General features: G+C 35.9%; 1 protein-coding gene across 4 annotated transcripts in view; it reads left to right on the top strand.

Moving 5' to 3' along the window:
• rptor (regulatory associated protein of MTOR, complex 1) overlaps window positions 1-14,900 on the top strand; it is a 214,629-nt gene that overhangs the window by 53,857 nt on the left and 145,872 nt on the right. For all 4 annotated transcript variants that reach the window (XM_015375832.1, XM_015375830.1, XM_015375831.1 and 1 more), the window contains exons 5-6: window positions 11,503-11,661; window positions 13,869-14,015. In XM_015375832.1, coding sequence (XP_015231318.1) covers window positions 11,503-11,661; window positions 13,869-14,015 — 306 coding nt within the window. The remainder of the gene's footprint in view (window positions 1-11,502; window positions 11,662-13,868; window positions 14,016-14,900) is intronic.

The following is a 14,900-nucleotide window of genomic DNA, read 5'->3' as shown; positions in this document are numbered from 1 at the left end:
TGTCTAAAAGACAGTATTCAAATGTATGCTCATCAAATACGACTTGATACTTTGACTACAAATAAGTTTTGATGCGCATCTTCTGTCTTAAAACATCTTAAAATGACTTTTTGTGCTAAAATAATTCATAGAGAATAGACTATTTAATAAAAAAACCTTAGAAAGCACTGCAGCACATCCCATCCCACTACAAACCCAGAGTCCACTGGATCTGTAGTGGGACCAAAACCCCAGGAAATCGATTTAACCTGGTAAAGGTATATGGAAACCCTACTCTGACTCTCTAAAGCCCAGGCTTTTGAGTTGCAAAAGAAAAGGAGCTGTTCAGTACCTTGCAAATCTATCTTGTATCTTGTAATGCCATAAAAAAGTATGTTATTGATAATTTTTGTAGTGTTTCTGCAAGACAAAACATTATTTACAGCCTTCAAAGAACAGCTGGATTTATACAATAACAGAACTAACCACACTGGACCTAATAATGAGGGGGACTACTGATGGCAGCTCATTGCTGGTTATATAAGGTTAAGTTAGGGCTGTAAAGTGGGCTAAATATAGATGCCCAGATTTTAATATGAATGTCATGCACATGTTTCTTCCCAGTACTAACACAGACAACGTAAAAAACAAAACAAAAACACTTATCTTTTTAATTGTTAAACCGCAAAACGTTACAAATCTTAAAGGGTACATTATCTATAAATGTTAATAGCTTTGCTATGCACTGGAAACACAATGCTATATGTAGGGGATTTCCTCCTTAACAAGTACTGCCAGTTTCTAGTATTACATCTTTGAAGATCAGCTTAATGTCGCCCAAGTTGAAAATTGGGTACATCATCTTGTAATTTTTTATTTTTTACTACTCCTTATACTGTCATAAACTTGGTTGCCGTAGCTGGATAGTAATCATAGATAGTAGTTTATATTTGCCATTTATACAGATGAATTACTGAAATATTTTCATGTTTTATGAAGACTACAAATTAAAGAGGAAATTGTGTAAAGAGTACATGCTTCACCTGTTTCAGACCCCCTCAAGGTGAAGGATCCTAATTAGAAATGTCTAAGAATGAGTTTTGAGTGCTTCTCAGATCTCTGATTTTAATTGGACTGGTGCTTTAGAGGTCTCTCTTTCCCTTCTCTATCACAAATTTGCAGGAGCATTACTACATTTACAGAGATTTGAAATTAATGCAGCTTGGTATCACATCCTTAATCAGATCCTTAACCACCTATGTATTGTGTGTGCTAATTGATGGGGCTATTATGAATTGTTTTATTATTTACAATAAGACTAGTACACCTCAGTAATAGGATTTGTTCTTTAAATAAAACAATGGAAAAGGCAATTTGGAACAATAACCTCGCTGCATTTAAACATAGAAGACCCTCTATGTACTGTGGGAGCACGAGAAGTGGTCAAACTTGCTAAGTGATTGCTTTCCGGTAGAAGACAGGAAGCCGAATTGATTTTCAGTTCCGATTATATATACAGAAGAAGTTTCAGGAGGGATTGTGAAGGCTTTTAAGTCATTATAGGAATAGGTTTTTTCATGTTTATCTCCAAGCTCTGCTTGGTGGATATGATCACATCCCTTTAAACGTTCCACCCTGCAGTGTTCAGTGGGTTTGGACCTTCTGCCGGTTACTTAACTCATGTCACTTAGTCAGAAGCAGCAGCACTGTTCTGACTCAGATTGCTCTCTTCCAGCATCCCGCTTGTTTGAGGAAAACTTGATATAAAGGGGTGTGTTTGTTTCTACTGAGTATTTGCTGTGCATTACATTTAAAAATGTCAGTGATCCAAGCACAGTTCTTTAACATTCTGGAGAAAGTGTTATGAACTTTAGAAGGAAAATCATTATAAGGTATTTTTAGAAGAACTGAGCTGTCCTCTATAAATCCAAAGAAATTGATTTGCTGTAGAGGAAGAATTGTGCAGGGACCGTAGTGTTGACAGGAGGTGAGTTTTGGCCTGATTGGATGGTGACGTCTCTCTCCCTCTGCTTCGATGGACCTGCTGTGAACTGAGTCAGCCTGGACACACTGGCCTCAGCAGGACTGCTGTCACCAGGGAAATGACTATCTACTTTAACTCTGCTGTAATTTGTCATGGGAATTTAAATGACTGTCCTTCATTTGCTTCAGGGTGACCCTTACTCCAGGTCAGTTGTCAGAACTGGTTTGATTGTGTTAGGTTCAGGAAGGTTAGTTAGGAGCACGGTGTTGGAACAAGGATAGAGGACCTGACCCACGTATGAATTTCCTCAGTTGCAAAAAAAGACCAATAATAGACCAAGAAAAAAAGTTCAAAATTTTAGTTTACTGTTTGTTTTTTCACTGTAACCTTAGAGGTTGTTGTTTGTCAGCCCCTTTAGATGAAATATTTTTCAATATTTTGAAATAGGCACTTGAAACCAGATGATTACATGCACTCTATAATTATAACCTTGAATCAGCTTGAGCATCTCCTGTTTTAGGTCAGCCAATAAACCAAAAGTATTTCTGTTTGCCAAATCCCCAAATATTGACAAGATTTTGAATATCTATTTCAAAGACACATGTGTAGTTACAGTTTCATTGTATTTGGTTGAATTGCATTTAAAATGTTTAAGATGAACAAAACACTTTCTTCTACAACCTCTTTGCTCACAGACATCTGACTAGATCAGTACTCTTTGAAGGCCACTAAAAAAAGGGTTGACTTTCTTATCTGTAAGCCTCTTTGTTAACTTGGGATCATTTGATTAATTGTCTAAATAAAAAAAGAAAAACTTGGCTTCCTGTATCAAGTCTTAAGGTGTTACTTCAGTATTTCCATGTCATGCTTTATTTTCTCATAATACCATCAGTTTTGGGAAGTGTGCCACTACCTCATGTCTCACAATATTCCCACAGCATGATGATGCCATCTTTGTACTTCACAGTTTGAACTGTCTCATTGGGTTCGCAAGTATTTCTCCTAATCATCCAAATGTGACAACTGTCATTGTTGCCAAACACGAGAGTTTTAATATTATCCGAGTACAAAGCAATGATTGTATACACAAACTGTCATCAGGGTTTTTATTCTGCTTCTAAGGCAGTAGCTCTCCGCTTCAAGTGGCCTTTCAGTCCATGGCACTACAGGGCTTATTTCACCGTGAATAGCAACATGCTGAAAAGCTTAAGCCAGCATCTTTACAATGTCTTTAATTGTTTCATACAAATGTTTTACAGCAAAACACCTCCTAACTGAACAGTACATTGGCCAATTATTCCTTTGGTGATTATACTCAAATATAATTGTATGAACAGCTGAATTTAGCACCCAGTAACTTGTCACAGGAAGACCTATGTTTTCTTAGCATGAGCCAAGCAAACATTTACTAAAAGTAGATGTTGAAAAGCAATATATTGCTCAATATATTGCGTTTTTTAAATTACTGTTGTGAATTTAGCCTTTTCTCTATTGGGAGTGTGTCTAAACTCTCGAGAACATCTGTATTTATATTCATCTTGTCAAAAAAAAAAAAAAAGTTTTATGATTGCCGGTCCAAAGTGGAAGAGTTGGTCAAGGTGAAGGAGAGGAGCAAGGGGTGTGCAAAGTGCAAGGTCAGCATAAACCAGGTAAGAAAACAGACAGAATAGTGGCAGGTCAAACTGGCAAAGAAAAACCCTCCATTCAGTAGATAATTTAGCATATTGAATGTTAAATGCTTTCCAGAATCACCCATACACTTAACATATCAGTGGACTTCTATCTAAACAAGACGTCTTTACTAGTTTCCAAATCATCTGCATACTTTACTACTTGGTTAATTTCAATATACAAGAAGGAGAGGAACAGGGAGATGAGTCAGAGCAGAGCAGGGAAAAAGAAAAAGAGCAGCAGCATACCAGCCACCACTACACCATCAAAATTTACTTTTTAATTTAAGATTTGATTGTCCAGTATTTGGTAAAAAAATGAGATACGCATTGGTGAAAACAGTGAAGTTTATCATGCCTGGCCAGAAAGCTCTCTGGATGCCCAGTACCCGTTAACTTCTGATCCTAGAATAGCCCCTGAACACACCTTTCCCTAGCATGTACCTTTAGTCACATTATTCTCAGACTTTTTTAGTTGTACCATAATCTTTGGCCAGGGCGATTTTTTTTTTTAGTTTATTTTTTCCAAGACCATTTTGTTTTAGCATGGTTGAAAAGCAATGTCTAAGCATCATTTGTTCATTTTCGCTGTACTGTTACTTCTTTTTACTTTTGTGAGTTTCAAGTTATTTCTCTGACCATTGTGGGTTTTTCTTTGATTAAACGAGAGGTACTAACAGTTTTGTCGTTGCGTTTAGTGGCTGAACAGCCACCAGACTATTTTCCTTGTAAAGATCAATGCATAAAACAAAGTTTAGATTAGCTTTTTGGGTGGTTATATACTTTTATTTTAACTTATATATGGTTCTACTAACATCCAATGTAATAACCTTTCTGAGTGGAAGAAGTAATGAAATATTTTAGTAAATGTCATAATTCTTGCTCTGTGTGGCAGCGAGGGTGCTACTAGCCAACAGAAGCTTTCAGTACCGGTAATCTTTTAGATGCAGTTAGCATGGTGTACTAATATGGTTTGTGCAAATGTAGTCACTAATTAGATTTTCTCTGGGAAGATGGATTTGTGTGCACTTATTGTTTTCTTTCTATTCTGTTGGATCAGTTGTGTATCCTGTTGGTCTTCAAATACATCCGCTGAAAAAAAAACTGCCCTGATTCAATCTGATTAGATAGAATTTGGAAATATTTCCTCAATATTTCAGCCTCTAACCACATTTTGTTGACTGAGATGACAGAAACCTTTTATCTCGATCCTATTTATGATGGCCTCTATTGTGATTTCTTGGCTTAAAATGTTTCTGATACATTAACATACTCGCTTATTTTGTAGGGTACCAATTTCTAACCAATAGACGGGATGTTGAAAATGTTGTTTAGAATCAGTCTTATTGATTTATTTGTCTGTGTTTCCTCTGAGCTTTTCCACTCAACAAGCTCTGTGCTCGGATGATGTTGGCTGGTGATTGAGGGGACAGAGGTTGACTTTGCTCATTTCCTGTGTGATAACGTTGACTCTCTCGGTCATCCAAGCCAACATTTACTCTAGCTTTCTGCCCACATTTATTTAGCTTGAAAAACCTGAAAGCATCAACTAAACAAATTTTTTCTTTGCTTGAATTGCCTTAATTAGCCGTACATTAAAAGCCACATGAGGGCCATTGACTTTGGCTCCTGTGATGATTCAAATCAAAGCACCGTCAAACAAAATCCAATAGTTGTTAGTAGATAATTGCATTTTTAAATATGCAATTTCTGTTTTTATACTTCATTCATCCATTATATTTGTCATATTTTAATTTGTGTGGTTTATGTGTGAATAATTAGAAGCCAGCTTATGGCATTTATTTTTTTTTCTTGTATAATGGTATCTGTGTATCTGTGACAACCAGAGAGGCTCACCTTGCCTCCATCAGCTTTACGATCTGGATTTAATCGCATCCTGAATGCATGTTGTACTTTGAAAAGGTCGCCTGTTCTCTGTTAGTGACATGATGATAAATGGCACCAGAGCTGGTACAAAGCACACCTTTAAATTGAGTTTGTTTCCTATTTGATTTCAAACAATGGAGGTATTTTACAGTGGTGTAACATAAAAGAATCCTCTGTCTGCCCTCATTAGAAGCATAAGCCTTCACATTGCTTGTTTTGTCTCATGTATGTGCATTCCATAAAAGGTTTTTACTGGCCCATCCAGGACTGATTGATAATATTGTGACCTGGGTAAACAACCATTTGTGTTTGAAACAAAAAGATGAAGCCTAATCACCTATTATTGGTAATCTTGAGGTTAAAAGTAAGGCATCTAAGAATGTTTTAGTCACTTCTGCAGTTTAGTTCAGAAGATATTCAGGCTCCTGATATTTATCACATCAGGCTGGATCTCTCAAAGACTACACCTATAGCCATCTGTTTTCATTTAAGCCTGGGTCACACCGGTTGCGTCTGACTTTTTAAGCTCCCATCCAATGTTTTTCCGATGTCAAACTGACTGCAGTGTGTATAGAGAGGCTTCTCCATAGGGTGTTATATCTGTCTCTGTGCACCACAAATTGAAACAATGTCCCGCATTTGACTGGGACAGATTCGTAACAGTAAAAAAAAAAACAGGTTGGCTACAAAGCAAAGCCTCAATTCATGACCAGCCTGCACAGAATAGATAGAGGATTTTGATATATATAATAAGAACTACTATTAATGAAAAGGAAAAAAAATGTAATAAAGGTTGTGGGAATGGTCACATAGGATAAATACTGGGTTATTCATTGCAGGGTTCCCGCGGGTCCTTAAAAAGTCTTAAAAGGCATTGAATTCTTCAAAATAAAATTAAGGCCTTAATTGGTATTAAAATGTCTTAAATCAGTCTTTCGTAGGTCTTAATTTTTAAAACTTCATAAAAAGGATTATTTTTATTATGATTTATTTTTGTAATCTAAATAAAACATTAAAATTGACCTTTTTTTTTTTTATTCAAAAATAAAAATAATGGCTCGCCCTTATTGGTTCCGTCCCGATAGCGGAACCAATAAAAGCGTTGTTCCGGCCGGGACATTTGGGAGATGCTGCAAAAAAGACTTAGCGCTGGTTATGTTGTGGCTTTAAAAGTGATTTGTTTTGTTCCCTGCTAAAACAAAGTTTGTGAATTCAGTTAAATAATTGTTAAAATATATCTGTCATCTGTGTGTTTCTAGCTTTTTTCCTGTATGGGAAGCTTTTCAAAATTAGTGCAGTGGTTTATGTTATAATAAACCTTTGGGTTAAGTTGTCACAAGCAGGTTTTTCTTGTGTTTCTTGTGAATTTGGTCTTAAATTTTTATTTCAAGTGGCATTAAAAAGTCTTAAAAAGTCTTGAATTTAACTTGCCTTATGCTGTAGGAAACCTGTCATTGAGAGGTGTCATTCTAAACTCTTATCAGTGAAGTATTCTGTTTTTTAAAATCTTTCTTTGGTTGTTTATGCTGCCTGCTATATATAGAATAGATAAGAATAGAAAATTCCTATAATTGTCTCACAATAGTGAAATTTTTGTGTTACAGCAGCTGGAAAATGTTACAGCAAAAGCAATTCCACACCTTACAAATTTGAGATGTATACCTTTTGAGAAAAATATGATACAATATCTATATGAGACATTAGAGCACATTAGATACTGAAAGAGCCCCTTTGTCTCAGCTTTGACCAAAAATAATCTTGGTCTGCTTCAGATAACTGCTGCTGATCTGAGAAAGTTGGCATGTTGTTTACAGGGCAGGGATGGCGGTGCGATCAAGGCAGGTGCTTTCTGGAGGGCACAGTTAATTAAATCTCTAGACCTGTCTTTGCCCCTTGAACGGATGGGCTGCTATTCAGAGAGGACTTTTCAGACATGGATGAATCAAGTGAAATACCACTTTGTGCATGATATTAACGATTGTAAACTGGGTTTTTATCAATGAAGACATAATTAAAACAGATAATGGACCTTGTACATGTTGGGTTGATGTATGTTTAGGGATTATGCATAAGAGTTAAGGGTTTTATGCATGAGAACTTTTAGACAGATGAATTGCATCTGTCTAAAAATTCTACAATAAAAGCTGAATGTTTTTTTTTTCAATTTTGAACTGTTGCGCCTTGTAACACTTTGTCCTTCGTTCTCTGTTATGAACTCTGGACTAAATGCACTCTTATTATTGTCCTTGAGAGTGTTTATACTGAAGTGTGCCTGCAGCCTTCTACTAAAATTCCTCCTAATTCTATTTTTGCTAGATACTGGAGCCTGTTTAGAGTCGAACTCAGACCACACTTAATCAATAAGAAGACAGGCTATAGTTTCTTCAAGGTCTTGCTATATATATTTTTAAATACAGTCATATAATTACCCATTTATGAAATGTTGGTAATTTATGGTTGTGCATTATAGAAACATTGAATGCACATTACATGGACCAATGTTAGCAAAAAAAAAAAAAAAAATAGTTTCTTTGTGCTCAATATACCCACCCATAGAAAAACACTTCAAAATATCTGGGTCCAAAAAGAAAACAAAAAGCAAAGCGGTTTGAACTGTTTTATGCCCCTCTCACAGTTGTTTTGGTCTGACTTTGAAATTAATGTCTTGCTTTAATTGTGTGATTTCTGCATGCTTCTTGCAACAGCATACGGTTTTGCAGCTGAGTGAAGATGGCTGCAACACTTCTAATATAAAATAGGATTAAAACAACTGCAGTGAAGTGTAGCATAAAATAGAGATCAGGCTTCATACTGCTAAATGGTTTTGTGGTATATTATTTTCTTAGAGCTTACAGCTTGATGGAGTGTAGTTGAATGTAGCTGTACGAACAGGGTGAACAAGTATTAGTTCTTGGGTTTGATGAAAAATGAAATGTAGAAAAACTGACGTAAAATGTCTTCTTCTAATCTCTCCTCTGCCTCTTCCAGGCATCCACTTTATCAACCCTCATTTTGATTAATTAGACACTTTAATAAGCATATCATTTATGAAAGTAACGTATATGACTTTTCTCACTTGTTTACCTCTTTTCTTTCATTTGGTTCTTATTTTACTTTTAATTTCTCACTCTTCATTGACATTCCCCTTTATGTCTAAAATAAGCCTTTATTTCAGATTCCTTTCCTCCATTACCCTGTAATAGCATTATACCTTTCAGATACCACTTGATACCACAGAGATTAGCACAGGGCCTGTTGGAATTCAGACGCTTTTATCCAATAATAGATAAATTTAATTTTCTTGCCAGTCCGGCCATGGTGCTTCCGTTCTTCGTCCTCCAGACACAGGAAAAAGTGGGTTTCTTCAATTGAGGTTGCTCAGTTTGGCCGCAGTATATTGTCCAATGGGACCAAGGGTGAAAAGGTCCTCTGGCTCTTCAACTCAGGAAGCACAAGATATGGATGGGAATATAATATTCTGTATCTCAGAACCTCATAAGTTCAATCTGAGTAGTTAATCATATGATTTTATAAGTCTTAAGGTCATTTTATCTATTTGTTTAGATATCTAGTTCAGTTTGTATTTATACACTGAACAAATCCAATTTCTTTAAAATGATTGCATTTTTTTTCTTAAATTAAGGTTTACGAGATGCTTTGCCAATGCAACATCGAAATTTACATTTACGCCTACTCAAATTAAGGGTAAATACGCATAATTTAAAACATTTTTACTCTTTTCTGGATCGTTTTTTTGTAGTGTAGGTACTGTAGTTAGGCATCAATAAATGGCTACGTTTCCAACCTGTTATAAACTACTATGTCCCTAGAACAAGGCACTCAGAACTCAGATCTTAAGGACTGTTCTACTTTAGTTTTCCAGCGTTGAAACCTGATATAGCTGCTTTGTATAAATCTTAGGGGCAACTGTAACAAGAATATGGTAAATTTTCACCCTCAGTAAATCTTTCAAACATTTCAACCTCTAAAAAACATCTTAAATACACATATACGGTTACCATTATGTCCCACTTCGTGATCACATCTAAAACCTACGTTTTATAACCTTTAGCAGTTATAAATCGCTCCACAGTCTTTGTTGTGGCTGTATTTTATATTATTTTTCTTCAATATATTTTCCGTCATATTTTACATTGAAAATCTTTACCTTTTCAGTTTTAAGACTGCCTTGTACAGCTTGGTCATGATGTGGGACGCAGCTCTGTGCTACTTGCTCTGGCTTAGTTTAACCCCTAAGTATGAGTAAAAGTTGATATTTTCTCCAGAGATGTATGAGAAATTGGTTTAATCAGAGAAGGAATTTCAGCCTAAAGATTTTAAAAGAAAATAGGTACAGAATGTTTAAAAAGAAATCACACAGCAAAGAATAAAAAAATAAAAAATAAACAAGTTGGTGAGATTTGCATTACAACCTTCTCTATGCCCTCTTTCTCTAAGTCAGATTACTAAGTAAAACAAAATACTTATGTCTCACTGATTTTATGAGTTACATCGGCTTTGATGATTGTTAGAGGATGAATCTGTGTTATAATGTGATTCACTTCAAGTCAACAGAAGACAGGCTGTTTGGTAAAAGTCACGTTAGTTATGCAACAGAAGGGCCTCGGTGAGCTTTAAAATGATTCAGAGCTGTAGGAACAGGAGCTTTTCTGTTGCATAACTAGCTGCTGACACCTCTGTGTCACTTTCAGCATTGCACACACCAGCACTTTATTTAATAAAACCAAGAACAATACACATATCCTCTGTCTCCGGCTGTAAAACCTTTCTGGCTTATTCGCACATGCTGATGTGGACCTCAAGCTTTGTGACATAGAGCAGCAGAGTCCGAGATGAAGTAAACAACAGGTGGCCGAGGAAACAAGCTGGAAGCAGTGAAGCAGCATATGTGTGTTGATAAAGTCCAAGTCTCATGGCCTGGGCCTGGCACTTTTATTTACTGTTGAATCATAATTATTCAACATCGTTCTGAGTCACTTCAATAGACCACAAATACTGAAAGTAATTCATTTACACGTTGGTTTCAACCTTTTCAAAAGTGTTTTTTTTAGTTATGTTGCCTCTTTTCTTCTGAATTCGTTATATTTTTAAGTTTGAGATTGATTATAACAAAAAGTAAAAAAAATTTTTATTTTTAAGGATTATTTGATTTTATTTACTTCCAATAAACTGATATTTTGTAACATCTCTGCACTCCCAAGGTTTTGTTTCTTAAAGCATTTTCAAATAAGAACAAACAGGTAGAGAAAAACTTTGTTTTAAAATCCCCAAAGATTAAAACATCTTTTCTGTCAAAGTTGTCCTTATTTCTGTTAATATGAGAGGGAAAAAAAACTAAACTTTCTGGTTTATTTGGTTTGTTTTGCTTCCTTGCTTGCATCGATTCCAAAGTACTTAGGTTGTAACCTAAGTACTTGTTGATGGGTAAAAAATATTTACTAATATTCACCGAATTTTATTGTGTTTTTCTACAAAAATGTATGCAATGATCTAATTTGTTCGATATTAAGTTTACATCAGTTTGTAATTCGACTTCATTGCCAAATTAGTTGATGATTATTTTAACAATCGAGCACGCCCTGCAACCCCGCTTGGGATAAGCATGACAGAAAATGGATGGATTGATTTATAAGCCCTAAAAAGGAGTCATGCTGTAAAATTGCCTGCATTATAAGGGCCTTAAAATTAATTGAGTAAAACTAGGCAGAGAACCTGCAATTGCATGCAGGTTGCATGCTGTATAACTTAATTCCCAACTAAGACGTTCCAACACAAGTACTATCTTTTGGTTTAGGTTGAGCAACTTCTTTTTCCCCCCGTCTTTAGATACCTTGTGTTCTTTGACACTTGTGTTCAATCTGATTGTTTTGTATCTGTTTTAAGCTTGATATAATGAGCTTATATTAAACAAACCTGGAAATCCATAATAAAATCATTTATTTTCTATTTTTCCCTTCTTAGGCACGCTACAAACAGAGTCTGGACCCCACAGTGGATGAAGTGAAGAAACTTTGCACGTCCCTGCGGCGCAACGCTAAAGAGGAGAGAGTCCTCTTCCACTACAATGGCCATGGAGTGCCACGGCCAACCGTTAATGGGGAAATTTGGGTTTTTAACAAGGTAAAAAAAAAAAAAAAGACATGATCAAGAATCATGATTTTATCTTCTAATGTTGCAAATATGAAGTGATTAAAAGTTTGATTCATCTGAGAGACAAATCATATGCTCGTGAACTGGGATATAATTTTTTTATTTTTTATTTTCTGGAACATTGGTATTGGTTGCCACGCCCCCATGATCGCACAAACTAACAACATCCATCAAGCTAAAAATGCTAAACTAAAGAGAATTTTTTTATTTAAAATGCTCTAAGAGAATTCTGTTACTCTCAAATTGAAAATAATCTAAATTAATTATATAATGTTTATTGTAAAATTAGATTATTTTCTCACGAAACTCCCCAAGATACATCTTGTAACAGTCCTGTCTCTTTTCTCTTTTTGCATAATTGAAAATCTGATGCCCGTTAACTTAAAAGTTTCAAATTAAGAGACATGGGGATTTTAGTCAGATAAGTTACTAAAGCAGTACAGGCATATCTCCTTTATTATTTTTGTTTTATGAAACGGGGCATCGCATCACATATATATTTATAAATCTGCTTTATCTCAAGCTATTTAATTTAACCTAAAACATTCATTTGAAATATATCACAAGCACACTTGTTTAGCTTCATGTGTTGAAAAAAACATATTAGCTATTAATAGGAAGAAGGATCATCAAACCACGCACATACACACACCCACACACAAACACACACACACACATTATTTCCAGTAATCTTTGCAGGGACTTTCCATTGACTTCCATTCATTTGTATGGCCTAACCTTTACCAACATATACCCAACCTTTAAACTAATGTAAACTCAGTCGACACCTTAGTGCTAACCCAAACTCCCAGCCCAAGAAGACAACTTTTCCTCAATGGAACCAATCGTCTGGTCCCCACAAGTTACTGCAAGTCCCAAAGTAGCAAATTCTTGTGAAATTGGCCTTATTCTTTGCCCACATGGCATGATCATACATCCACACGCACACAAATTCACTTTAATATTCTGAATCTCAGAACCTCATAATAAGTTCAATCTGAGTAGTTAATCATGTGATTTTACAAGTCTATAACGGTCATTTTATCTATTTGTTTACATATCTAATTCAGTTTTTATTTATACAATACAAAAAATAGAAATCCAAAATCCAAAAATAATTGCATTTTTTTCTTGAATTGAGGTTTATCAGATGCTTTGCCAATGGAACAACAAAATATACATATACACCTACTCAAATTAAGGGTAAATACACATAATTTAAGACATTTTTACTCCTTTCTGGATCGTCCACACCTTAGTGCTAACCCAAACTCCCAGCCCAAGAAGAGAACTTTTCCTCATGGGAACCGATCGACTGGTCCCCACAAGTAACTGCAAGTCCCAAAGTAGCAAATTCTTGTGAAATTGGCCTTATTCTTTCCCCACATGGTACAAAGCACATGATCATACATCCACACACACAAAAAAGGTCAATTTTGAGAAAAAACCCTTAAAAGTAAGCAAGTTCTCAATGTGCTTTAAGTAGGGAAAAAAATGACTTGTGAGTTTAGATGCTAAGAATTCTGTTGGTTGAGCAGCAGTGGTAAGTTGAGGATCCTTGTCATGTGCTTGTGTAGTACCATTATGTTTTATTAAGTCCAACTTCAGCAGAGCCATCAGTCAGTGGCTCCTACAGTCCTTTAAACTTCCCTCTGATCTAATCTTTCTTCCAACAATGCCTGCTTTTGGCTCAAAGGTGCCAAAACACTATAATGGACATGATATCACTGCTTGGCTGGCAAGCTAAATGCATAACCATAGCCTCATAGGAAATCTATGGGCTTAAGCTATACAAAATAGCTTAAGGCTGCTACTAAAGAAGCTTGGGCTTCCCTAACACCTGAGCAGAACCACAGATTGATTGAATAACTTGTTTGCCTTATTTGATAACTTTGTCTAAAGTGTTTTTTTATTTGAAAATGAAGCTGATGATGTTTAAAGTAATATATTGAATGAAATTTCAAATATGAAATGCTATCCTTATATTTCCAACATTGGCATGTTTTTAACCCTGTCTGACACATTATGGTTTTCTCTTTTCCCCTTTTTTTAAATCAGTACTTTCCATCAAGCAGAGGTCTAATGAATAATTGAACACAGTAAAAATCTATAAAAGTGACTTATCAGCAGTAACGCATTGCACTATATCTCATACTCGTCTCATTCCTCTTTTCCAGAATTACACCCAGTACATCCCTCTGTCCATCTATGACCTGCAGACGTGGATGGGGAGCCCGTCTATTTTCGTTTACGACTGCTCCAACGCTGGAATTATTGTCAAGTCGTTTAAGCAGTTCGCCCTGCAGAGAGAACAGGAACTGGAGGTGAGGGGGCTGCAACAAAACACTTGTGGTTTGCTACATGTTTCTGCACACAGAAATGATGAGATACAAGATGGGATTTAATAGGGTAGGATGGTCCGCTAATAGATGAGTCATACAGACACATCGAGTTGGTGCGCAAATGGGACAACATGAAGTGTTGGTATTTAAGAGTTATTAAGCTGATACCGGGAGTGTTCCAGCTGAGCACACTCCTACTGTATGTGCAGTAGTTATGGAGGTTGAGCCTAATTGGTGTTGAGTCATAATTCTCAGCTGGGTTCCTTCCTCAGTGCTGTGCTGGTGCTAATGGGCAGCTGGATCCAAAGGACTCGGCTTCTTCCCCTCATGCATAAACAGAGGGTTCCCAGTCAGACTGGGAAGGTCTGGAAAAGTGTGAAGTCTGATTTAGTTTTCCAAGTTTGGATTAGAATGAAAAAATAGAGGGAAGAAAAATGTTGGTACTTTCAAATATTCGTCTTCATTTATTCATTTAGTCCTGCTGTCTTCCTTCTTTTGAATGCTCTTTCTTCCTTCCTTTTTACCTTTACTCATATCCTTCTTGCCTTCCCTCCGATCTTCACTCATATCCTCTCCTCCCTACTTAACGCTGTTTTTTTTATATTACATGTTTTCTTTCCCTTCCGTTGTCCTTCAATCTATCCTTGTTTGTTTCCTCTTTCCTTATTTGCCTTTGTCGTTACTTCTTCTCTTCCTCTGTTTTTGATCCGTTCTACCTTCTGTCTTCCTCTCTTCCTACTTTGTGCACCCTATTCTATAAACATTTTCTCATTCTATCCTTTAATACTGTCCATTCCTTTTTCTTGTTTTGTTGTCCTTTTTTAAATAGGATTCTACTTCTTTATTTGCTGCTTCCTATCAATCCTT

The sequence above is a fragment of the Cyprinodon variegatus genome, unplaced genomic scaffold (assembly GCF_000732505.1).
Source record: "Cyprinodon variegatus isolate N-32 unplaced genomic scaffold, C_variegatus-1.0 Scaffold126, whole genome shotgun sequence".
In the NCBI taxonomy this organism is placed as follows: domain Eukaryota; kingdom Metazoa; phylum Chordata; class Actinopteri; order Cyprinodontiformes; family Cyprinodontidae; genus Cyprinodon; species Cyprinodon variegatus.
This window is presented reverse-complemented; position numbering and strand designations above follow the sequence as displayed.